The sequence below is a fragment of the Vanacampus margaritifer genome, chromosome 15 (genome assembly GCF_051991255.1).
Source record: "Vanacampus margaritifer isolate UIUO_Vmar chromosome 15, RoL_Vmar_1.0, whole genome shotgun sequence".
NCBI lineage: Eukaryota > Metazoa > Chordata > Actinopteri > Syngnathiformes > Syngnathidae > Vanacampus > Vanacampus margaritifer.
In genome coordinates, this window is record NC_135446.1 from 16,984,380 (window position 1) to 17,009,688 (window position 25,309).

The 25,309-nt window shown below is 41.6% G+C and overlaps 1 protein-coding gene across 1 annotated transcript in view; it reads right to left on the reverse strand.

Annotated features, from left to right (window-relative positions):
* nrxn2b (neurexin 2b) overlaps positions 1–25,309 on the reverse strand; it is a 363,379-nt gene that overhangs the window by 271,204 nt on the left and 66,866 nt on the right. Inside the window, exon 6 of the mRNA XM_077544145.1 lies at positions 2,424–3,573. Coding sequence (XP_077400271.1) covers positions 2,424–3,135 — 712 coding nt within the window. The 5' untranslated portion in view covers positions 3,136–3,573. The remainder of the gene's footprint in view (positions 1–2,423; positions 3,574–25,309) is intronic.

A 25,309-nucleotide genomic window follows, 5' to 3' on the forward strand; every position in this document is an offset into this window, starting at 1 on the left:
AAGTATCTGACATTTGTATTTAATACCAAAGGTAATTTTCTGATATTAAATTACTCAAGTATCAGAAGTAAATGTTAAAATATATACAAAAAAAATGTGTCATTAGAATTGTGATTTTATTATTAGGGGTATCAAAATGAGTGCGTTAATTTTGAGTTAACTAAAAAAATAATAATTTACGTGTGACTTGGAAAGCCTGTACTGGGGGAATTCCAGTCGCAACGCCAGCAGACATGTCCATGTAAAAATTTTGCAGTAATACATTTAATAATAATGCATATATTTGTGGAGCTTGGTGTCAAGTTGTATTTTACAATTTGAAAAATGTGCAGAATTTCCCAAGTTACTTCATGTTAAAGATTACATAGGTCTTAATATGAAAAGAAAAATACACTGCGCTGTCACCGTCTTAAAAATGCAATGATGCCATCTAGGGGCAGAAGAATTATCTCAACACAAATCAATATCACAGGTTTTTAAAATACAGTACATCTTTTTAATTTTAACTTATTTTTTATTAATTATCATGAAATTACTGTATCAATGACAAAAAGATGCAGCCATATTTCTATTAGTTTAACATTTTTCCACTTTTGTTACCGCGAGTATGAAACTTAGAGAAAAATTGTACATTTTATTGTACATTTAGAACAGATATAAAAAATTGTGATTAATAGTGAGTCAACTATTGAAGTTATGCAATTATGTTACAATTAAAAATAATAATAATAATCACCCGACACGCCTATTTAATATATTTAGTTAGTCTAATTCAGTGGTGTAGCTAAAGATCTACGTGTTGGCTCATGAGCAAAGTTAGCCTTTCCTTCATGTTTCCTTTTTATTACATCAATCTTATCTGTATCCTGACCACAATTGTCCAGGCTGGACTATTTAGTGTAGATTAAGGGAACAGTATTGGAGTTCCTCAAGTACAGTATCAACATATTTTTATTCCAGTACCCTATGAGACTCATCAAAAGTGTGCCAAAATACTGTCCATTCATGCCGACACTTTAGTTGCCTTACGAATGATTTTAGGGTAGCAAAATCTATTTCAGAATTTGTCAGCGTGAAACAAACGGGTGGGTAGGGGGTGGTAGATGTAAGCAAGGTGGGAGTTGAAATGCTGACAGCGGTCAAAGGTAAAAAAGAGATAAGTGGAGTGAACGGAGTGAGAGCAACGGAGATAAAGAGCAAGAGAGTCTTGTTGGGGAGGTGAAGAAGAGATGGAGAACCCAGATAGCCTTGAGAATGGAGGGGGTGCTAACCCAGCCAGATTGATGAATGCGCAGCGGAGGCACAAGCACAGAAGATATGGAAATGGGATGTGTCAGTAAGGGAGGAAGGAGGAGGTCTAAAACATAACAGAGTTTGACATGAGCTGACAGCACAGGAGGCACATGAAGGCGGTAGTCGCTGCTAAAGAGACAACGGGCCTGCAAAGAAATAAAGCCAACAATGTTTGATATCTCCAAAATTCCACCATCTGTGCTCTTTCCAAGACTCATCGAGTCACATCTATTTTAACAATTCAATGTAGACGTATCATAAAAAAATAAATAAATAAGAGGCGCTCTGAAAGAGTGTATCCTTCCTCTGGGTCCTAGATGGCTTTAACCAGAGTTTAACCCTGAGTCCTCCTTGTACTCCGTCTCACCGCCTCACACCACGGAAATCAATCAAGCGTGACCTCAGTGCAGGATACCTTCGAAAAGCCAAGAAAATACTTCATGCTGCTCGGGCCCGTCATTTTTCAACAAGATCTTCGAAGAAGCCCGATAAAGAATGAGTAATTTGCCCTTAAACTTTCAGGCAGTGTGTTTATATGACATTATAATACCATTGTCAGGCCTTGCTAAAGGTCTCCAGTTCCATATGTAATCACCGCTACCCAAAAATCCTAAACAGGAATGTAAAGACTCAAATTTTAACCCTGGAGAACCCAAGAACCCTTTTCTTCTTTGGAAAATTATGAATTCTACATTAAATGACTGCTATAAGTTGTTTTTTGAACTAGCTCAGAGTTGCTAATTTATCAAAAAAAAAATATAAAACATACTCCTAGGCATTCTGCAACATGATATGAAATAGATTAACAAAAAAAACCATAATTTTACCATCTGATGGTTTTGTTTGGATTGATTTCCAGCTCAACAAAACAGCATGTTTGTTGCCAGCCATCTTGTCACCACCACTCTGGCTCATGTAAGTGCAATATTCCTCCACTAGATGGCCCCATGCAGGGGTCAGAAGTGGCACTCTGGACTTTTGAAGTTAAATTTGTAAAAAAAAAAAAAAAGGTCTTTGTTATTTGAGTAGCAGAATTTATAGGGGCCAAATTTGACCCCGTGGGTTCTCCAGGGTTAAAATTGTGAATTGCTTATAGGGGATGCTTTTTAAAGGTTGACTGGGTCCCTTACCTTCCTTGCAGTACTTCCCCTTGAAGCGGGTGTGGGTGCAGTCGCATTGAACCTCTCCATACTGGATAGAGCAAAAGCCTCCATTGAAGCAGGGATTCTGTTTGGTGCACAGGTACTCCAGGTCGCTCTGGATGCCCTGGCTGTTCAGCAGGGTGGGCGGGGTCTCCCCCACCTTCAGGTTCGAGATCAAGCCCAAGAAGGGGGGCTCATACTTGACCGTGCTGGAGGTGAGCGCGGAGAGGCGCACGTCGGGCGGTATCCCCCCCACGAACAGGTCGCTGACCACCGCCATCTCCTTCCGCTTGGACTTCACCTCCGCCACTTTGGTCTCGCCGTCCACCATCAGGAGGGTTTCCCGGTAGTTGCGGGTGAGCAAGACCATGTGCCAGCGGTCGTCGTTCACCCGCGTCTCCAAGTGCAAAACGGCCGGCTCGGCGCAGTGGATGGCGAAGCGCAGCTGGAGGCGTCCGCCGGCGATCAGCAGCTCCAGGAAGTCGCAGTTGCCGCCATCGTCCAGGTAGAGGACTAAAGCTTTGCTGATGTTGGTCTTAAGGCTGAAACTCAACTCGCCGACCGAACCGGCCTCCCAGCGCCCGTAGCGGGCCCACTGACCCGGCGCCCCCCCAAACTCCAGCGCCCTCACTCTGGAGAGCAGACTGACGAGGGCCAGTGGCAACAAGGGCCAACACGGGAATCTAAAGCCCCTTATCATGATTTAAGTTCTCAGGGTCTAAATGATGCAGAGGTAGGACCTTTTCTTTTTTTTTTGCTGCCGTCAATATATTTGAAATGTGAGCAACAATTATTCACTCTTGGAGCTACCCGAGAAAAAGCCTAGCAGGGGCCTTTTTTCCTTCCAATTTTCCCAATGACTCAGCAGTTCTTTTTCCAGATCTCCCTGATCTAATTCTTTGTCCTTATCCTAACTCTCCTCCGCCTCTCCATCAGTTGGTGCCTCAAGGATTCTGAGGAATGGAATGAAAAATAATGGAGCATAAACGGAAAGGGGAGGCAAGGCCAAGTTTTTATGAAGCCTCTTGGTCTCTTTAGGACCAAAGCACTCCTGGAGTTCAGTAGACAGCCATTCTTCTCTGGGAACAGGAGGAATTAGGTGCCTATGCGTCGCATCATGACGGGGGCGAGGAAGGATCTGGAGAAGAGACACAAAACACATTTTTTAATGAAATAGACCTGCTTTTTGAGGTGCTACCAACATTATGAAAACAAAGGTCAGGTATATGCAGCAAGTGTGCGTCTATAAAGCTTGATTTTTTTAATTGTTTTTTTTTTACTCTTTTTTTATGTGGGTGAGTATGTGTATGTGTATTCATTAGTTCACCTAAAACCTATTAACTTTGACTGCCAGACGTTTTCAGAAAAGGGATGCCGTGGGTGCCAGCCGATTTTAAGCATTTTGACTGATCTTTCAAGGTCCACAGAAAATTATGTGTTTGGACTATGGAAACACACATACTACCAAATGAAAGATTGGATTGTCATCCTTCATCAGAAAAAAAAAATTGTTTCTACCTTATTCCGTTTTTGAGTAATCAACAATAGAAAATGGTTAGTTTCACCTCTGTTTTGAAAAAAAACGTCTTTTAACGTCTTTGGCACTCCTCCATAGGATTTTACTAAACGTTATTTAACGTTTTTGGCAGTCAAAGAGTTAAAAAAATCCTATACCGTTCACCTAAATCGAACACTTCCAGCTAGAGTCGTGAGGCCGTCAGGAGACCCGAGGAAGGACCAAAGAAAAGAAAGGAAAGTGAAATCCAGCACCGACCAGACACCACCCACCAGGCCACCAACCAGAGTCCTTTCCAACAAATCAGGGAGACCTCAAGAGAGTCTATAAAGCTCGATTTTTTATTTTTTTTATTTTTATTTTTTTTTTACAGGAGAGCTCAGTATTGTTCATTCAATTTGACATCATCATTGCTCTCCTTTTTTAAAAAAAAAAAAAGAATCCAACAAATCAATTTAAAAATTTTTAATAAATGTTTTTTTTTTTATTTTATTTTATTTTTTATTTTTTTTATAAAGCTCGATGATGCAAGTGAGAATTGTTTGGCCTTGGCGGAGGTCTGTCTGAGCACCGTTGATGAATGTGGATCTCGAAGCACGCATCCATGCTTCGGGTCTTTAGTGGCAGCAAACATATGCAAACACGCTGCATTGACTCAAATGGAATTGACGGTAAAGTGCCGGCGACTGAGTGGAAATTTGAATAGATAGCCTTGACCCTGAGATTTGGCTGACGATTCCGACAGTCTTCCCTGACGTCGCTCCACTTTCTGCTCTCCTGACAGTGATGGTGTCGGATTAAAAGCGCAGGCGGGACGGAGAGTGTGTCATCTGCATAATCAACATCCCCGCGGCGTGATGTTGATAGAGGAAGACGAGGGAGGACTGAGAGGCTGGAGAAAATGTTTTCCGGTTTTCTTTTTCATTTGGAATTGTTTTTTTTTTTTAGATTTTGCTTGTATCCAACTATAATATAGATCTTTTTTTTTTCAATTTAATACCACACGACTCTCCGAGTGCCAGACAGACGGCGTTCCAAATGTGTGAAGCATAACAGAGCGATCAAATCTGTTATTTTAGTCACAGTCCGTCTGTGTTTGCTGACGAGACAACCCTCTGACATTTGAAAGCCTCTCCAATTGACGACTCACACTGAATGTTTAACTTTCCCATGTCAGGTTGGCGGCAGTAAGCCTGTTGCTGATTTTGTGACTGCCAAAATTCAAGGACACTGAAGAAGCTTAACAAGACTGGAGGCATGACTACAGTTCTGTGGATGGTGCCCATGTGTGCGTGTGCCAACGCTTTGGTTGCGCTTGCAGCCCTTGTGGAGTTACGGCAGTTCTCATCAGGGAGTTCAATTCATACTTGCTTTTCAAATATTGTTATTTGATCCCAACTGAAGGATTCCGTCTACGTTACCATGTAAAAATGTAAAAACATATGCTCCAGACAGTGTTTCTGCATCAAAAATTCAATAAAATCCATTGCGTTCTGTTTTGTTTCGTTCCCGAATGTGTCTGAGCTTCTTCCTTATGAAAAAGGACAGCTCTCTCACTCGCAGCGCGAGAGGCAAGTTGAGTGAAAGAGCAATCTGCACACCCTGACCCGACTCCTTGTCAAAGCGAAGCTGTGCAACGCCCGGGGATAGCTGCATGGTCATGTGAGCGAGAAGCGACCTATTTCCTCCCACATCAACCCCGTGGGAGACGTTGGCATCAGGATCTTGACACAACTACCCCCCCCCCACACATCACTTGAGGAGTCTGTAGCGCAAAATGTCCCATTTCATATTTTTATATCATCACTCGTGGCAAAGATGGACTTTGAGTTGTGTGGCATGAAGAACGGAATATATAACATATGCAACAGAGCATAAATGCACAAAAATCTTAAAGCTGGAACCCAAGGGCAGCAGATACAATGAAAACAGCAGAGACCCCAGAATTGAACCCTGTGGAACACCGTACCATGCCATTACAGACGCTCCCCTACTTCCGAACATTCGAGTTACGAACAACGGTACATACGAACATGTCTGCGCGCATGTCAAAAAATGTTCGGAAAGAGATGCTGTAAGTTCGATTTTTTATTGCGCACCTTTTTCCGAGTACTGTAGTGCTTCTTTCCGCCGCTAATACCGACGCTTGGCGCTGTGAGAGCTCACCCAGCATTGGAGGCTCAGCAACGTGTCGAGGAGGGGGAAGAAGAAGAAACGCCTGTCGCTCATAGATAAAGCCATCGCACTCTTCGAGCAGCAAGACCCAAATATTGAACGTTGCACAAAGGTTGCAAATCAATTGAATGATGCCATACAGTGCTACCGCATCATTTATGATGAAAAAAGAAGAAAACTGTGCAATCGTCGTTAGATCGCTTCTTTCGGCCAGTTTCTAGTAAATCCTCCAAGGAAGATACTCATCAACCCTCATCTTCTTCTCCGCGACCCTCAACTTCTTGCTACATTGAAGTTACGGAGGAGGAAGTAACTTTTGAAGCCCATTCCAGCGACGAAGAAGAACCTCTCATGATATAAAATCCTCCTCTTCCTCCTCCTCCATCAAATCCTTAAGCATCGAGTACATCTTCCAAAAGTAAGTTAAACTTCATTTTATTTATCTTATTACGTACATGTACATACTGTGTGTGTCTCTCGCTCTCTCTCTCTAACATACGTAGTACAGTACTGTACGTATTCTCTTTAAACATAAATTATAATACAAAATATAGCACTGAAGCAACTTACGAACAAATTCACCTTACGAACGATCGCTCGGAACGTAACTCGTTCGTAAGTTGGGGAGCGTCTGTACATGTGAATTCATATTGCACATACTGTGTCCGTCCAACCACTTTTTTTCTTCTTTTTTTTTGCTCGACATAGTATGAAAGGATTATAATAGTAAAGAAATCACAAGACATACCATCACAAGTCGACTACCGAGTACACCAAATTCCCTGCAGCACAGATAGGCTAAGCAATGTAGCGTTATCACCTGCAGCCAATGATGGCCAAGTCAGGGCGTATCATCATGAATCATTTGAGTCGGGGTTTGTGTCTTGACCTCCACCCTATTCCCCTTGAGACTGACTCACCGAGCCCCTGGGGTTCGGTCGAACCCAGGTTAATCTAGACCTTACCTAGATCCTTCTCTTTCAGGTAAAATACGGAAATTATGTGTCATGACCACTGGCGTGCACAGGTAGACCCCCTAGTGATACTGACACCCTTGCCCCTCTGGGATTATTATTATTATTTTTTTAATAAACAGTTTACTAAGGACAGGTAACAGGTCAATGTTGACACAATCTTTAAGAAAAGCTGCACGATTAAACTCGTGGGGGAGGAAAGCCTCGATCGATATGTGGCTCTCACTCATTCATTCTCACTCTCTCTCTGTCCCCCACCCTCTCTCTCTCCCTTTCTCCCTCTCTACCTCCCTCTCTCCCTCCTTTGACTTTAGCCACACCTGCCAGTTAAGTAGAAGCACCTGTGGCTAAAGCCAATCTGTGGCAGGGTTTTTACTTTCTGGACCTGGATTCCACAACCCTGATAGTAATAACAAATAACGTGTTTTATGTAGAGGCACAAAGTAACTTTCAGGGAGGTTAAGTAATTTATGTAACAGATTACTTTTCTTTCTGTTCTTTGGTCCTTGCATCATCGAGCTTTATAAAAAAAAAAAAAAAAACATTTATTAAATTTTTTTTAATTGATTTGTTGGATTTTTAAAAAAAAAAAAAAAAAAAAAAGGAGAGCAATGATGATGTCAAATTGAATGAACAATACTGAGCTCTCCTGTAAAAAAAAATTAAAAAAAATAAAATAAATCGCGCTTTATAGACTCTCTTGAGGTCTCCCTGATTTGTTGGAAAGGACTCTGGTTGGTGGCCTGGTGGGTGGTGTCTGGTCGGTGCTGGATTTCACTTTCCTTTCTTTTCTTTGGTCCTTCCTCGGGTCTCCTGACGGCCTCACGACTCTGGCGGGAAGTGTTCGGTTTAGGTGAACGGTATGGGATTTTTTTAATAGGTTTTAGGTGAACTAATGAATACACACACACTCGCATACACATACTCACCCACATACAAAAAAAATAAAATAAAATAAAAAGAGAGCAATGATGATGACATGTCAAATTGGTAAAATTACCGAATGAACAATACTGAGCTCTCCAGAAAAAAAAAAAAAAAAAAGATTACTTTTATGGAAAAAGTTACATATTAGATTAGTCATTACTTCAAAATGCACACACACTACTTTGTCACAGGTGGCCTCACCGTCTGTGTTTGTATATTTATTTTGCAGCTCATTTGACATGTTCTCTCAATTCTGACGTCTACAATGGCTTTGAAAAAGTCACACTGTAATAAGCCAGACAAAGAATAAAGGAAGTATAACTCAAACACGTATTTACATATTTCATTCGTTTGCACAAACATCCGTGTGTGTGGATTATACACAGATAATACACACTTACGAGCTAACAAAACACACATACACACTCACGCCGCATATTCAAGTCAGGCAGGAGTCATTAATCCTATCCTGTAAGAAGCTCAGCGGGGAAGCATCCGTCAGCGTGAGGCCGCTGCTGCCGCGCTCTAATTAACCAGAGACTCACGCCGAGAAACTTTTAATATTCAGCATGGGCAACATGCAAAAACCAGAAGTGGCATCATGCAAATTTAGAGGAAAATGTGCCACTTAGTCATTTTGGGGTATCACTTTTGAAATGCACACTAGGGAGCCATGACAGCAAAAAAAAAAAAAAAAAAGGGAGATTTAAGGTTCATTGGCATATTCCATCCAGATTTTGAAACTTTGAACTAACCAAAAACCTCAAGCTAATAAAAACCCATCCACCTTGGCGGAGGTAATAAAAAAAAAAAAAAGGTGCAAATAAAATGCCAAGCTCCCTGATGGAGCCAATCCAGATGCGAGCTCTCCTCGTTGCTTTGATGGGCCTCGTCAGCTCTAAGCCGTCAGTAGAACGGCGGCGCTAACTGCGTTTATCCCCGATGAGGAGATGCTAATGAAGCAGATCAAGAGCTTTAGCCTTGCCGTTAGCTCGGCAGATTAATCTCGACTTTCAGCGGGAGTCCTCGTTGCTTCATCGTTTTGGCTCGGATACCTCGACAAGGTGAATCATCGAGGGGAAAATATGATTGCTGTGCAAGCTGAAATATACTTTCTGATGTTTTGACCCCGAGTCTGTTAGAAATAGTAATTCTCAGTATGACGCATGCAGTTTAGACAGGCTATTATTAACAATACAGCAGCTTGTATTGGATCTTGGGTGTTCTAGACAAGGAATCACCAACCTTTTTGAACCTGAGAGCTATTTCTTCGGCACTGATTAATTTGAAGGGCTAACAGTTTTGAAAATGATCTGCTCAAATTACCTTTAACAAAATGATTGAATTATATAATTTATAATGATTTTTATTATTGCACTGATCATCTTACAACAAGTATATATATCATATAAGACACTTTTCACATTTCTATAATATTTCTGACAGTGTTTACATTTTTTACAAAATGACTTCTATAAAAATCCTAGAAAATCACAATGTTCCATCACAGGAACAGACCTGCGGGCTACTCACGTTGGTCATTAAGGTCACCACGTTGGTGATGCCTTTCGAGTCACCCGCAATAGGTAAAAATCTGTGATAAAGGGAGACAAACGACAATCACGATAATTCCAAGATTTGCCGAATTTAGAGTGGGCACGATAGGAGTGCTGACTTTTGTTTTTTTTAAATTCAGCTAGTTTTAGTTCGATTTTAGATCAAGTTTATAATTTTTAGTAGTTTTAGTATTAGTTTTTAAATATATATATATATATATATATATAAATATAAATATATATATATATATATATATATATATATATATATATAAATATATATATATAAATATAAATATATATATATATATATAAATATAAATATATATATAAATATATAAATATAAATATATATATATATATATATATATAAATAGGAAAAAAAAAAAATATATATATATAAATATGAAGAAAAAAAATATATATATATATATATAAATATGAAAAAAAATATATATATATATATATATAAATATGAAAAAAAAAAATATATATATATATATATATATATATATATTTATTTATTTATTTATATTAGTATTGGCCCGATACCGACAGCTGGTATCTGTACTGTCCCATCTCTCATGTTAATTGAAAAAGACAAAAAATGTTTTCGCTATAATTCTAGTTAGTTCTATATCCATAAGATGTCATTTCGCATTTCAATAAAAAGCTGTTCATTACCTTTTGTTTCCAATTTTAGTTATAGTTACTTTGTAAGTTACCATTAACTCTAATCATCTTGCCGCGATGCAACGGGGGTAACATTTCATCCATTTCTGTTGTGGTGTGACACGTTCAGTGAGGTTTGTATCTGGAATGTTTAAACGGCCATCCAAGGCAGCTGGGGGCAAACTCTCGCATGTTTACAGTATGCAACGTTATCTCTCTGAGTAAGATACTCAACTACTTCCTGTTGAGATGTTGTGCATGCGTGAAAAGCTTGCTATGGGCGCCGAGGGAATATGGCCGATTAGCTTTGAGTGCGTGGGTGGCGCTATGTGTGCGAGCGTGCGTGTGCGTGCATGCCCGCCAGCATGCGTGTGGCTGTCCTGATGCCTGGAGATGTTTTTGGGTAGGAAAGCGCAAGGCTCACTGGCCAGGCCTTGAGACTCTCCCGCTTCCAATTAACCAGCCCAGCAGCCTGCAGCTCCGCCGGCCTTATCTGAGAGAAAAAGAGGCGAGGGTTTCAGGAGCGACCGAGTGAGACAGCACGCAGGAAAAAAGACAGAGAAGGCTGGCGTAGATAACAAGAAGACGAGCAGACAGAGGGGGGGGCAGAGAGGGGAGAAAAAGCGGCTTTCTTGCTCCATATCTTTCAACTCCAAAAACCTCTTTCTTTCGCTCCATCCCTTCATCGTCTCCGCACAAGTATCTGTACAATAGTCGAAAATAGCCACTGAGGTGAGAAAGTACTTTCATTCAACAGCTGGCTTAAAAATAAACCTAACGCCATTCGCACTTGAAGTTCACAGTCATAAACTTCAAACAAAGAATGACATGTGTCATTAAAACAAACAAATTTTGCCCCTGCTAGCTTAATGCTAATACATCATTGAAAACAGCATACACAGGCTAACAATTAGCATCAATAGTCACAGACGCATTCAAATCAACATCTATCCATGAACGTAAATACACTTTATCTCTTTGGCCCCGGAGGCTGCGGCAGGGCAAGCATCCATTTGCAAAAAAATCACCTCATCGGAGGATTTGTGACGCTTTGCCCCTGCTAGCTTAATGCTAATACATCATTGAAAACAGCATACACAGGCTAACAATTAGCATCAAGTCGCAGACGCATTCAAATCAACATCTATCCATGAACGCAAATACGCTTTATCTCTTTGGCCCTCGAAGGCCCCGGAAACTGCGGCAGGGCAAGCATCCATTTGCAAAAAAATCACCACATCGGAGGATTTGTGACGCTTTGCCCCTGCTAGCTTAATGCTAATACATAATTGAAAACAGCATACACAGGCTAACAATTAGCATCAAGTCGCAGACGCATTCAAATCAACATCTATCCATGAACGCAAATACGCGTTATCTCTTTGGCCCTCATAGGCCCCGGAGGCTGCGGCAGGGCAAGCATCCATTTGCAAAAAAATCACCACATCGGAGGATTTGTGACGCTTTGCACCGTCAGCGAATCGCATGGCAAAGAAGAATGAGAGCAAACACTGCAGGCCTGCAAGGAGCAATGACTCAGGGCCTTAATGTTCAACTCAATAGTGCCGCTTCACAGTGTCCATTCAGATTTGCGCACGGGTACGAGACAATGCACCTTGCTGTGTGCACTCCGTGAGCAATGTGTTTAATGTCACCCCCCCCCCCCCCCCCCCCCCCCGGAAGACACTGAGCTCATTACGGGCCTCTCAATTCACTTAGTATCCTTCAAATGGTGGTGTATTGATCCGCTCGCAAACAAAACCTCCCCTTCAGTCTTCAGGTCTTGCATGCAACGCTCGGTATCGCGCCTCCTCCTCCGCCGCATCGTCTGCTCCCACGAGGAGGCCACAAGCGAGCGGAGACGTGATGAAACGCACAAGCGAAGTCTCCCCCCCCCCCCTCCTGGAAAAAAACATTGATTCGGCTCTGCTTTGGCGGGCGCAGCTCTTAATCCGAGCGAGCGGGAACATGCACGGCCATGGCGGTGCCGCTTTGTGACTCACAAGAGGGAAGTAGCACGAACGGGGCTTGAGAAGATGCGAGGTGACACGCAGCTTTGTGTACGCGCGTACACATATGGACAGCGAGACACAAATGGAGAACTAGGAAAAACACAACGCGCGTGCATAATGTGTACATATTTACAAGCCGCCGGGCGGACGTCGTTTGAGAATAACGAAATAGATTATGCAAGCAATGCTCACTCTTTCAGGATTAGAAAAAGGTAATGCAGGAGGAATTCTTTGAGCATCCAACATGAACAAACTGCTTCCTCTTTGGGGATATGGAGATAAAAAAAAAAAAAAAAAGCTGAATAGACAAAGAATGTAGAAGTACAGTATGTTGTCAGAGTTCAGGTACTCTCGAGGGCTCTGATTTCCTTTATTTATAGCTTGGGCTTGGAGACATTTGTTTTTGGACCTGGAAAAGGTACATTTGAGTCCAATAATCATGTCTTTGTGTTTACTGAAAGATGCTCCGATTCTTTGTAGCACAATGCTAGCACCGCTATATTTTTCTGCTGTCAGAAAAGCAAAATGTCACGTTTGCATGTTTTTTGTCTTTAGTCCCACAAAAAAAAAAAAGTGTCACTGTCAAAGTGACTTAAAGAAGATGAAGGCTGATGGATTTCAAAAGTTGCATTGTGTCGGAACAGACAGGATTAGAGGCAGATATACAAAAAAAAAAGAGCAATGGAACGAGGCTGTCACTCACTGCGTCTGTTTGTGTTCGGATGTCTCAAAATTAGGGATGTCATGATGACGGCAATATTAAAATTGCCATGATATCGTCGTCGTCATGTTACGTTATTAAAAGCAGCACGCCTTTTTAAAAGGCCAGGTTTTTTTTTACCCTGTGCAGTTCTAGCACCCTCTGGTGATTAGTTCAGTTTAATTTTTATTAGACATGTTTAAGATCCACATTAATCACCAGATTAACTACATAGGCCATGATGCTCTGCGCCCCTAAAATAGTAGGAGCACATGACAAGATGTTTTTTTTCCTGAATATGAGCTTTTGTTTTTTTATAAAGATGTTTTTTTTTCCTGAATATGAGCTCTTTTTTTTTTTTAATATAAACGTTGGTACGTCGTGTGCTTTTTTTATTACCGTAATGCTGCAGACTATGTTGAGCAAAAATATGTGCAATACCAATTCACAGGTATATAGGAAGGTATATGTTCCACAGGGTTCAATTCTGGGGCCTCTGCTGTTTTTATTGCGTCTGCTGCCCTGGGTTCCCATCTTAAGAAAAATGCGATGTATGTTTTAAAGTGCCCATAGAACCATTGTTCCAGCCAAACCCCGAACCCAATCATTGTTGACGCTGAAAAGTATGGATCAAATGAAGTACAGCTTCTTCTGTCTTGATCTGCTCTGCTGAGTGCTTTTGGTTGAAACGGGAGCACTCACTAGGAGGACAACAACAAGGTAAGTGCACAAATGAGCAAAAAGCAGTGAACAACAATCAAGGAAGAGCAGTGTGCCGGAGCAAAACATGTTTGGAGCAGACATGCAATCATGTGTTTGAACACACCAGCGCACGGAGGATCACGCATTGGCAAGCATGGTGGCAAGGAACAGCGCGCATAATGGCGAGTGGGGGGCGAACGATACAAACGGGAAGGCCAAGAGAAACCGAGCGGGGCCGCAACATCCCGTTCAATTTTGAAGCGGCGCCGGCTCAGAGAACAAACACAAAGGCTTTCATTACAGACGCGTCCCAGGTGAAGGCTGAGACTAAATTCATGGTCTTCGGGCAAGCAGCTCGGGGAGGGATAACTAAAGGAATAGACCCAAAGGCAGTTAAGGCAGGTACGAATGTTCAATACCAGTAGCTCCATCAAGAACCTTTTCTATTACAACGGAGCACAGAGCAGAAGAGAATTGACCTCAGTTGTGACGTCATCAAGCAATGGACAATGTGTTTTCTACCGCTTGAGAGGTAGGTCGTACTAACCGCTAGACTAAAAGCCCTTAAATGGCTACCAGATTTGTTTTCTGAAACAAATTTGATGTAAAATCACCACTGCAGCACTGTACATCCATGGAATATTATTTACCACAAAGGCGCAAATTAAATATTCGCCTTTCTTGAAATGGTTCAATGGCATCAATACGTTTATTTCAAAATAAGGAAAAAAAAAGAGGAACGATACTGAACAAGAAATGTCGCCCAAAGGCAAAGTTGAGTACTTAATCGTTATGTGACCCAACAGGAAGGGTTTATGATGGTTTCCAAGTAAAACCAACTGGCTGATCAATACATCATGAAAATTGATTGGCTGGCTGGTGAGTGAGTGGCCCTCAAAATAGCCTTGTTGGTGGACAAACACACCGTGCATGATCTCTTAGCTAATAGTTTACATCCATCTCCTCGTGTACATCACACGTGAATATTTCATGAAGCTCGTTGTCGCTGATTGATGATGTGGTTGCTTTTATCGAGACCTTGTCCGGCGAGATTGATTCCGCCGCTGTGGTTGCTATTTCAGGTGTAATTGCATTTTTATGGCAGACTTTTTTTTTTTTTCGACCGCCAAAAGGTTGATGTTCTTATTACATATTGTTTGCCAGTCAGCACGATTACACAGGAGTTACTTTACAATACTATAGGACTAAGATTTTCTCTCTTAACAGATTCTAGTCAACAATGAAAGTACCTGTGAAAAGACTCACATTCACCTCAACAGAGAATATCAGCGAGTAAATCCTTTCTTTCTAATCGCAGAAGGTCACCGACAATGGCTGTGCTTACACACATGAATGCAGCAAGTGGAAGGAGAGGGGGAGGGGGCGGTGCTGACTTTTGGCCATCCCAGGTGAAGTGGCTCCCCGCTGGGTTCGACTCAAGCAAGTCGTGGCCGGCGGCTGGGGAAAAGTACGGAGAGGACGAGTGTGTCAGAGCTGGTTAAAAATGTATGGCCTCGCTCTCGGTGGCCCAACAATGAGTGTCCTCATTCCTCGCCTGTCACCTCTGGGAAATTCAAAGGAGGGCGAAGATGAGGGCGGGGCCCAAACTGTAAGCAGTTTTGGAGCGTATGCTAGCACTATGCAGCCTTCTCCAAGGACATTGCAGCCGCTTCCGCAGGTACCGAGACTGGGAAGAAGGAAAAAAAAAAGGCGGCGATGAGGGTGGTTTTCTTGAGAGAAACTAGAAGAGGTGCGGTCTCAGCTCACCTATTAGGCAATATGAGCAAATGCTAATGCTAATGCTAATTATTAGTATTGACGAGTGTTGTAGTCTAGACCAGACTAACCGAGACCAAGACATTATCAGGACTATGGAGTATGGAGACTGAAGAGGAATAATGGAATTTTGTCCTCTTTGCGTGTTCCAAAAATGAGGATAGGTTTAATGCAAGAAAAATACACCTTTGCAAAAATGATTTTTAATCTTTCAGAGATCTCTGGGCATTCCAACAGCTTCCGATTTCCTCACTTAAAGAACGTGGGATTTCAGAGCGTCAAATGTGTCTTCTTCCGGGTGGTGGATGGCTTTTATTGTTTTAGGACCGCCCCTCTTTTTATTTGTAGACAAAACATATCTCAGTACTTTTCCAGAGCAGATGGCGTAAACAAGGTCAGATCTCGGTGTATGTATTCGGGACTGAATATGTTATATAGTTGAAGGATCTATTTTTCCCCATAACAACATCTCACAAACAAGTTGAATCAAATTCACGGTGGCCGTGACTGATGAAGAAAGTAAAAAGTGCGTGTGTGTATTATTTCAAAGCAAGTTCTGTTTTCATGACCGAGATGTGCGCGTACAAATAAAACAAGGAATTTTGGACCAATCAGTGTATACCAGCCTAAGGAGTGTGTGTGTGTGTTTTTGAGACAAATTCTGATTCAAGGGCTAAATGTGCTTTCGCACAAAACGCTGAGAAGGAACTTTTTTAGACTAAATAGTATGTCCCAGCTTAAGGCCAGACCATACGAGGTCGACATCATGCTCAGGACACAAAACATTTCGACAAGGTTAATGTGAAGAATTAAAATGTTCATAATGTGTAACAATAGTTGATATATGAAATTAGGTATTAAAAATGTTATAATATCTTTCAAGACTGACCCCAAGCCTTTTGGGGTTCGAGGACGAGATAAGACCAAAACTTTATGTATCAAAGAAAGAAAAAAAAAAAATCACAAAGAAATTACCATTCTTCGTTTCTCACTGCTTATAATAGTACTGTAAACTGTAAGCAGTTTTGGAGCGTATGCTAGCACTATGCAGCCTTCTCCAAGGACATGCAGCCGCTTCCGCAGGTACCGAGACTGGGTAGAAGGAAAAAAAAAAGGCGACGATGAGGGTGGTTTTCTTGAGAAAAACTAGAAGAGGTGCGGTCTCAGCTCACCTATTAGGCAATATGAGCAAATGCTAATGCTAATGCTAATGCTAATGATTAGTATTGACGAGTGTTGTAGTCTAGACCAGACTAACCGAGACCAAGACATTATCAGGACTATGGAGTATGGAGACTGACCCCCAAGCCTTTTGGGGTTCGAGGACGAGATAAGACCAAAACTTTATGTATCAAAGAAAGAAAAAAAAAAATCACAAACAAATTACCATTCTTCGTTTCTCACTGCTTATAATAGTACTGGCCTAGCCTCAACCGGTCTTGATCAAAAATCCTGAGCCCGCCCTGTCCTGTAAATGACTTTCGATTCCGAGACCCTTAAAAAGTGGTTTCGAGACCAAGACTGATCTCGAGAACTACAACAACAGTATCTCCAACTTGAGGATACAGTAAACAGATGAATGGCTATCCTATCCTTCCTTTTTTTTTTTTTTTTTCAAGCAATGGCTAAGTCGAGCAGCGTCATATGAAGGGTACCCAAGGTCATTTGTAGACAAACAGTGCCTCTTCCTCAAATCAAGTTTTGTCCTTACCCAACAACATTATCCTAGAAACCCTAAGTCTCATTATGACACACGCTTCCCAACATCTTTCTGGACTGTGCAGTGGCATATTTGAGGAGAGAAGTATCAGCGAGGCGTTATAGATCCACAATGTTGATATTCCGCCACTTCACACTTCTTGACATTGTGTGCCAAAGGCTACGCTGATTCCGCTGAGGTGAGGAAGAGTTCAGCCAAGCAGAAGTTGATACGCATTAGTGCCTCCGACTCCAACACATGGCTCCTTTTCATATTTGTTCCCGTCTCGCGCACACACAAAAGACTCCCACTTTGCCGTGTGGAGTTTGCCGCTCCCGTGCCAAGCGTGGCCGCTCCTGATTCCGAACCTCGGGAGTGAAGTGAAGACATCGTGAAATGCAGAACGGAAAGAGCACGCAAGCCGAGGAGCATCGCTGTGAATATTCCATACAGGCCTTAGCAGTCAGGATTCATGTTGACTCATTATGCAAAGCAAAGATAGCATCAAGAGAGGAATCATCTCTTCCATGTTATACAATTATCAGTGTGCCATCTAAATGACTTTCTGCATATCAATATACGTAATGTGTGGAGGCGTTCCTAATTTGCTAATTACAGTATGTCATTAACGTCTCCCTGTGAGATTTTTTCCCACTAAATCTGAGACTGCATGATTGATATTGAGACACAAGGAAGCTGTTCTTTAAAAGGCTTTTTGGCACCTCTCCCACATCCATACATAATGTGTGTTGGATTTATTTCAAGAGGAGGTGAAAGGGGAACAATATTGCATTTGCTATGGCTCCCTAAGTGCGTTTAGCAGCCCTACTCTAACCTCACACCCGATGTAAAAAAAAATAAGTGTCGTAGAAGATTGGACTGAAAGCGAGCCGCCAGACGTAGCAAGAGGGACTTTGAGGTGGTGCGAGAAGATGGAAACGGATTTCGATTTTATAATCATTGCGCATGTCACAAGTACAAAGCAACAAAATTCATTTTACACTTTTAACTGTCCAAGAAGCATGAAAAAACATGACACCTAACAGAGAGGCAGGAATGGGAACGGGTCACTATCCAGCACTTCGATTTCTTAGATGAGAGCGGAATGAAGAGAGAAGGAAAAATGGCAATTTCCAAATTATGCACCTTTTGGGGAGCACAGAGTGGGTCCTGGAAAAAAACATTTTTTTTTTTTTAAATGTAAATGGTTAAAAAAATATATATATCTTGTCTTCAAATCTACACAGTCATTTGTTTTTTTCTTTTTTACGACAAAATGCAGATTAGGGGTGTGCTTTTTTGCTGATTTTTTTTTTTTTTTTTTACATTAATGTACCTATTTTTATTTTTGAAAATTAGGAAGGTTTGAACATAAGATTGTTTAAACAAGAGAGAAATGTGAGAAAATGTAAATGCCTCGATGAGAAAAGTATAAACTGTGTGGTGAGGGTTTTTAGAGCCTTAAAACATTTTTAATAAATGTAAAACATAAAAGATAACTTTGCGGATTTTATTTATTACAGGTATTTTTTGGAACCCCAGCGATAGTCATAAAGTTTCTCTTTATTTTGCAGTGTGCACACATTTCAACCAGGCGATAAAGCGGAAGCGCTGCTAACATTAGAAGAAAGAAACATTTTTGCCATCCGGCATAATAAAAACATCATTTGTGTATACATATGACTTCTTTCATAAAGATGCATGCAAAGTAAAATATTAGGATACGTATCACCTTCAAGACACTGTAACAGGATACATGTGTATCGCGATACGTATCATGATACTCAATGTATCGTGATAGGCCCGTAAACACATAGATGTCATTGGTTCTGACCCTGAGGCCAGGGGGGGTGGGGGTGGGGGGTCTTGACAGGGATAGAGGTCTAAGACAACATCACTATAATCATCATTTCAGTCTCTCACCAAAAAAAGTGGAGCAAATCCATGAGTTTGATTTTATTCATCCTGTCTACAATGTATATAGCGTTAGCGTGCTCCATTCAAAGCACTGCAAGGGGAACGATTAGTGATGTAGGGGAGACGCTCAGTAAGGTTCGACCATTACTGTTTCAAACTGATGGGCTGCATTCATTATTCAACAGGATATTTCAACAAGGTAAACTGAGTGAGAGTGGAGAAGAGCAGGACCAGAAGGCTTTGCACGGGCAGCATGCCAGCGGCAGGAGTAATGGCGACGAAAATGAACGACGTGCACTTTTGGACCGGGGGCTGGCACTGTAGAAAACGTCGGGGTCAGCGCTTGTACTTGCAAACGTTTCATTAACCTTTGTCCTCACGCCGAGCAAATTCATTATGCACTCACTTGCCACTCGATAAGGTCCATTATTAAAAAATTATGCCTTGAGATAAAATGCAATATCGCGAATCACATCTCAAATCAGCTTTCCCCATTGAAATGAATGAAAATGTAATTAATCCGTTCAGTCAATTTCGATAAAAAAGCTCAATACATATTTTATGCATGGGATACCCGCTTATTTATGTGTACGCTGTCAGGAAAAAGTATGCAAGCCAAGCCAAGCAACAGCTGATCATACTTCAAGTTCAAAATAAACCTTTCCTTACCAAAGAGTATATGGACATCAATACCTTCGCACACTTTTATTTTGAAATTGTTCCTGGAAGCGTGTCGCGGTGTAATGGCCGACTTGACTCTTCTTTCTAGACAATGACTGGGGCATTTATATTAGGGCTGGGTGGGTATGGATTCAAATTTCCTCAATCAATTTCAATTCACAAGAGTTCAATTCGAGTTGCTTCCCCCCGATTTGATTCACTTCAATTCAATCCGATATCGATTAATTAAGGTTCATCGTATTCTTCTTAAATGCTAAAGGACATGATTAAAAACTCCCCAAATATTAAATTCCAAAGTTAATTTTGCGGCGGCAGTAACTGTTCAAATAATCTATGAATGAAAGTAACATGTATTATAATCACTTAAGTGTTACACAAATATTGACAACAGCAAGTTGAAAACATTTTCATAATCTAATTCAATAATAATGCTTTATGGTTATGTACTCCGGTTATGTATTTCTGGACTAAAGTCTTAGAAAAACTTTCCGCTATTTTGGACTGTAGGATACCTTTATCTCCAAACTTGTGTTTGCTAGGTGACCTAACAACAACTGACTTACCACATAAATAATTTCAATCTACACTTGTAGCCCTTACTATCGCTAAAAAAACAATTCTTGTTAACTGGAAAAATAAACAAACTCTGAATATCGACCAATGGTCTAACCTCCTCATAAATCACATTTTAATGGAAAAAATATCTGCCTCAAATAAAAACCAAATATCAAAATTTATAGAAACATGGTCTACGTATATAGAATTTTTTAACCTAATTCTGGTTACTTAATTCTGTCTGTTAGCGAGAGCCACTACATCGTGATAACTTACATTGATGTTTCTGCATTTGGCAATTTATTATTATATTATATTATTAGTATGGGATTTTTTTTTTAATGGGCTTTAGGTGAACTGATGAATACACGCACGCACGCACATGCTCAACCACATACAATATATATATATATATATATATATATATATATATATATATATATATATGTGTGTATATATATGTGTGTATATGTATATATATTTTTTTTTTTAAAAAAAAGAGAAAAAAAAACATTTTTAGTATTATTTTTTATTTATTTATTTGTTTTTTAAAAAAAGGAGAGCAATGATGATGTCAAATCGAATGAACAATACTGAGCTCTCCTAAAAAAAAAAGAAAGAAAAAAGAAAAAAAAAAAGAAAAAAAAATCTAATTCAATAATTGTAAATATGAATTAAAAAGATTCTGAAATGTTTTAAGTGCAACAAGTCAGGTCTTTCATTAAGGTAAGAAAATAGGTTTAAAATTCATGGGAACAGTCAAATACAAAAAAAAATTCTAAATTCTATTTTCTTGAGAATTTATGGAAAAATTTATATTGCTCATTGTTTTATAAATCGATATCGGTCTTGAAAAGGAAAATCAATTTGATATTGATCATTCGATTTTTTAAAACCCAGCCCTAATTTATGTTGCTATCACAAACTGTTGCTACCGATGTCAACAACAAGATGTCCTAAAACCACGTTCAATCGTCAATTAAGAGCGCTAAAAAATAACTTCATTGTATTGCTAACATTTAGCGGCGGCTCCGGCATTAGTTGCTAGCAGCGCTATAATGGTTAATTATAATTATTATTTAATAGTCACGTCACTCAAATCTCAAAGCGCCACTTTATGAGGATTTTCAAAAGAGGCTATTACGAAACTACACTGTGGCGTACACTGAAAGCCGTTTCCAATGTTTTGAACCGTTCATGCATATCATTAAGCCAACCAAAATATTGCTGAATACATTTTTATTCAGCTCCCGTGTTGGATTGAAGTATATTCTGGCAGGTGTTGCTAATAAAAAGGCCATCTGAACGGATAATGAAGATCCACCCCCCTAAAATATTACAGATGTCGATCCACAGGGTGGACGTCGAGACGTGGGCATGCCTCACAACGTGTGACTTGGGGAATAAAGAGTGTTTCCCTTGAACGTGAGGTTATTCATTTATGAGAGGTGAGTGGGCAATAAGAAAGCGGGGAGTGAATAGGTGCAGCAATAATCCTGCAGCACGCTGTCAGTAACAGTTGGCATGGTTTTGTGAGTCCCTTGCCGCCCCTACTGGATTACGCACACAAGCACTCTGACGTCCTCGACTAACAATAGCACAATTTTCAATAATCCTTTTTTCCCCTTCCCTTTTTTTTGCCACGCTGTCTGACTCGGTTCTCTTTCACTCCGCTGCTGCTTTGCCATCTCCCGGCTTCTCGTGTATTCCATTTTCTGGTCATATCTAAGGCTCATTGATGCGGGGCCAAGAAATGGATGCCAGACAAAGCACGAAAAAGCAGCATAAGTGAAGAATCAATGTAATTGCCCGGCTAACAAAAGGGGGTTGTGTTTGGCTTTAATGCCACATGGGCTTCTGAGGATAATGAAAACGTTTTCATATGCGTCTCAACACTTTAATTGCGGCAGGCTGCACAATACAAGCACAAATGCTGGTAGATGGCGGAAGACGTGTCAATAAATGAAATATTATTTTGGACATCTTGTTCAGGAGAAAACAAAGACGCTACAAAGTTGCACTTGAGGGTTTGACGAAGTTGTTACTACAGTGTGACTTTTTTGCTCTCTGTGCTTGTTTTTCGCATTTGAAGCGTAAAATGTTTGTTTGCAGTATAATTGCGTGGAAAAAAAATACTAGTAAAAGTACTGATTTGACTCATTCATTGAATGAAATTGACTTCTTAAGAGTCTGTACCTTCTTACTTTTACTTAAGAATTTAAAATGAGACATAGGTAAAAGTGACAGTCGATAAATTGTACTCTGTCATGTACGACCGATGTCAGAGTCTGGTCCGCATTGCCGGCAGTAAGTCGAATTTGTTTCCGGTAAGGGTTGGACTCCGCCAAGGTTGCCCTTTGTCACCGATTCTGTTCATAACTTTTATGGACAGAATTTCTAGGCGTAGCCGAGGCGTTGAGGGGGTCCGGTTTGGTGGCCTCAGCATTGCATCTCTGCTTTTTGCAGATGATGTGGTGCTGTTGGCTTCTTCAAGCCGTGACCTCCAGCTCTCACTGGAGCGGTTCGCAGCCGAGTGTGAAGCGGCTGGGATGAGGATCAGCACCTCCAAATCCAAGACCATGGTCCTCAGTCGGAAAAGGGTGGAGTGCCCTCTCCGGGTCGGGGAGGAGGTCCTGCCCCAAGTGGAGGAGTTCAAGTATCTTGGGGTCTTGTTCACGAGTGAGGGTAGGTTAGAGCGGGAGATCGACAGGCGGATCGGTGCAGCGTCTGCAGTGATGCGGACGCTGTATCGGTCCGTTGTGGTGAAGAAGGAGCTGAGCCGAAAGGCAAAGCTCTCGATTTACCGGTCGATCTACATTCCTACCCTCACCTATGGTCACGAGCTGTGGGTCGTGACCGAAAGAACAAGATCCCGGATACAAGCGGCCGAAATGAGTTTCCTCCGCAGGGTAGCCGGGCTCTCCCTTAGAGATAGGGTGAGAAGCTCGGTCATCCGAGAGGGACTCAGCGTCAAGTCGCTGCTCCTCCACGTTGAGAGGAACCAGTTGAGGTGGCTCGGGCATCTGGTTCGGATGCCTCCTGGACGCCTCCCTGGGGAGGTGTTCCAGGCATGTCCTACCGGCAGGAGGCCCCGGGGACGACCCAGGACACGCTGGAGAGACTATGTCTCTCGGCTGTCCTGGGAACGCCTTGGGGTCCCGTCGGATGAGCTGGCTGAAGTGGCTGGGGAGAGGGAAGTCTGGGCTTCCCTGCTAAAGCTGCTGCCCCCGCGACCCGACCCCGGATAAGCGGAAGAAGACGGACGGACGGACGGACATGTACATAAGTCCAAAGGTAAGTATATAATTTTTTTTTGCTTTTTCTTACGTACGTTAAGGAGTAAAATCTGTACTTCTACTTTTACCTTTAGTGCATTAATAACAGTGGTTCTTTACCTTGTTGGAGGTACTAAACCCCACCAGTTTCCTATATGTATGTCACTAAACTAATTATTATCAAAAGTGATAACTACCTCTCTAGCGCCACCTGGTGGATGATGTCAAAATAACACTCTCAACTCACATTTTTTATTTTCTAGCCTTAGTCGAGTCGCCTTAGCCTTAGTCAACTGAAGGGATAAATTGAGTAGTCGCGGGAAATGCATCAAAAAACATGAAAAATTATGATTTATAAAGGGAGTCAATGGAGCCACATCTTGGACAAATTGCCCATGCGCACTATAAAAAATTGTATCCCACATATAATAATGACAAAGTAACTTTAATCAGATTACTGGTTTGGAAAAATGAACGCGTTAGATTGCTCGTTATTGAAAGAAAGTAATCAGATTACAATAACGCATTACTTAGTTACGCGTTGGTGACAACACTGACGCACATGCACCGCGGTGTTTCCCAATGATACTTAAAAAAAACAAAGCAAGTATTAGAGTTCATTTGCATTCCAAGCAAGGCTGTTAGCTTTGGATGCTCCTCATCTTTACGTCACGCAACTGCCAGAAAAAGATTGAACTCTATTCGCGCGGGCTCGCGGCGAGCTTCCGACCATATGCTACTTGAAAAATCGGAATCTGGGAGATGAGTGCAATTTAACCGTTTGCACCACTGAAGGATTAGTTAGCTAAAAATACAAACGCGCTGGCAAGGAGAAGCAACACATCACTTGCCAAAAGTCCACCCACCTGCCCTCCCATAACATGAAAAACACGGCACCTGTGCCAAACGCGCACGGTGCCGTGAAATTCAACAGTGATAACGCTCAGCCAGATAATACTGCAGAGCACGAGGAGCCCCCCCCCCTGCGGCTACTCTCTTCTCCATGCCGGGAGGCGGAGCTTGATAAGGAGAGGCCCCGGGACCCTCTGACCCCAGATGTGCCGTCTCATCCCGGGCCGTGTACGAGCGAGCATCTCTGGTCATGAATTATTCCCGCGTCCAGGCCTCCCAGAGTAGCTGAGGCACAGTTAAGGGGCTTTGACTGACAAAGCCTTTGATCCCACAACAGCCACGCACTCTATGATCAGAGTTTGCCTGAGACGCGCGCCGCCGCGGCTCTCTTGACACTCTCTCACCAAGAGCTTTTTACCTCGATCCATACATGGCTTTGAGTCGAAGCTACATTTGCCTCTGTACTTTTTTTTTAACACAAAGCCGCAACTTCCTTTTGTCATGTAAACACAGAAGAACTTATCAAGCTCCCGAGAAGCTCAACAAGGACAGACACCGGATCTTTGGAGCTCGAAAGGCTCTAACCGATCTTGTGTATATCCTTCAGATGGATTCTGACTTTATTTTCCAAAGGCAGTGCATCTGTGCCATGATCTTTGGTGCAGCAGAGGGAGGGTCGAGGAGTCTGGGAATCACACCTGACGGAGTGACAATTTGGTGGCCATCTAACCTGTACGCCTCGTCAGACCACATCTACATACTTGCCAACTTTGGATTGTGAAACAAAGGGATGGTGAGCCTGGTTTGTTAAAGTGATCGGTAAGGAACGGCAACTCTTGTCAGTTATTTACGTCGACTAAACTGCCGTTGAAAAGTCACGCTATC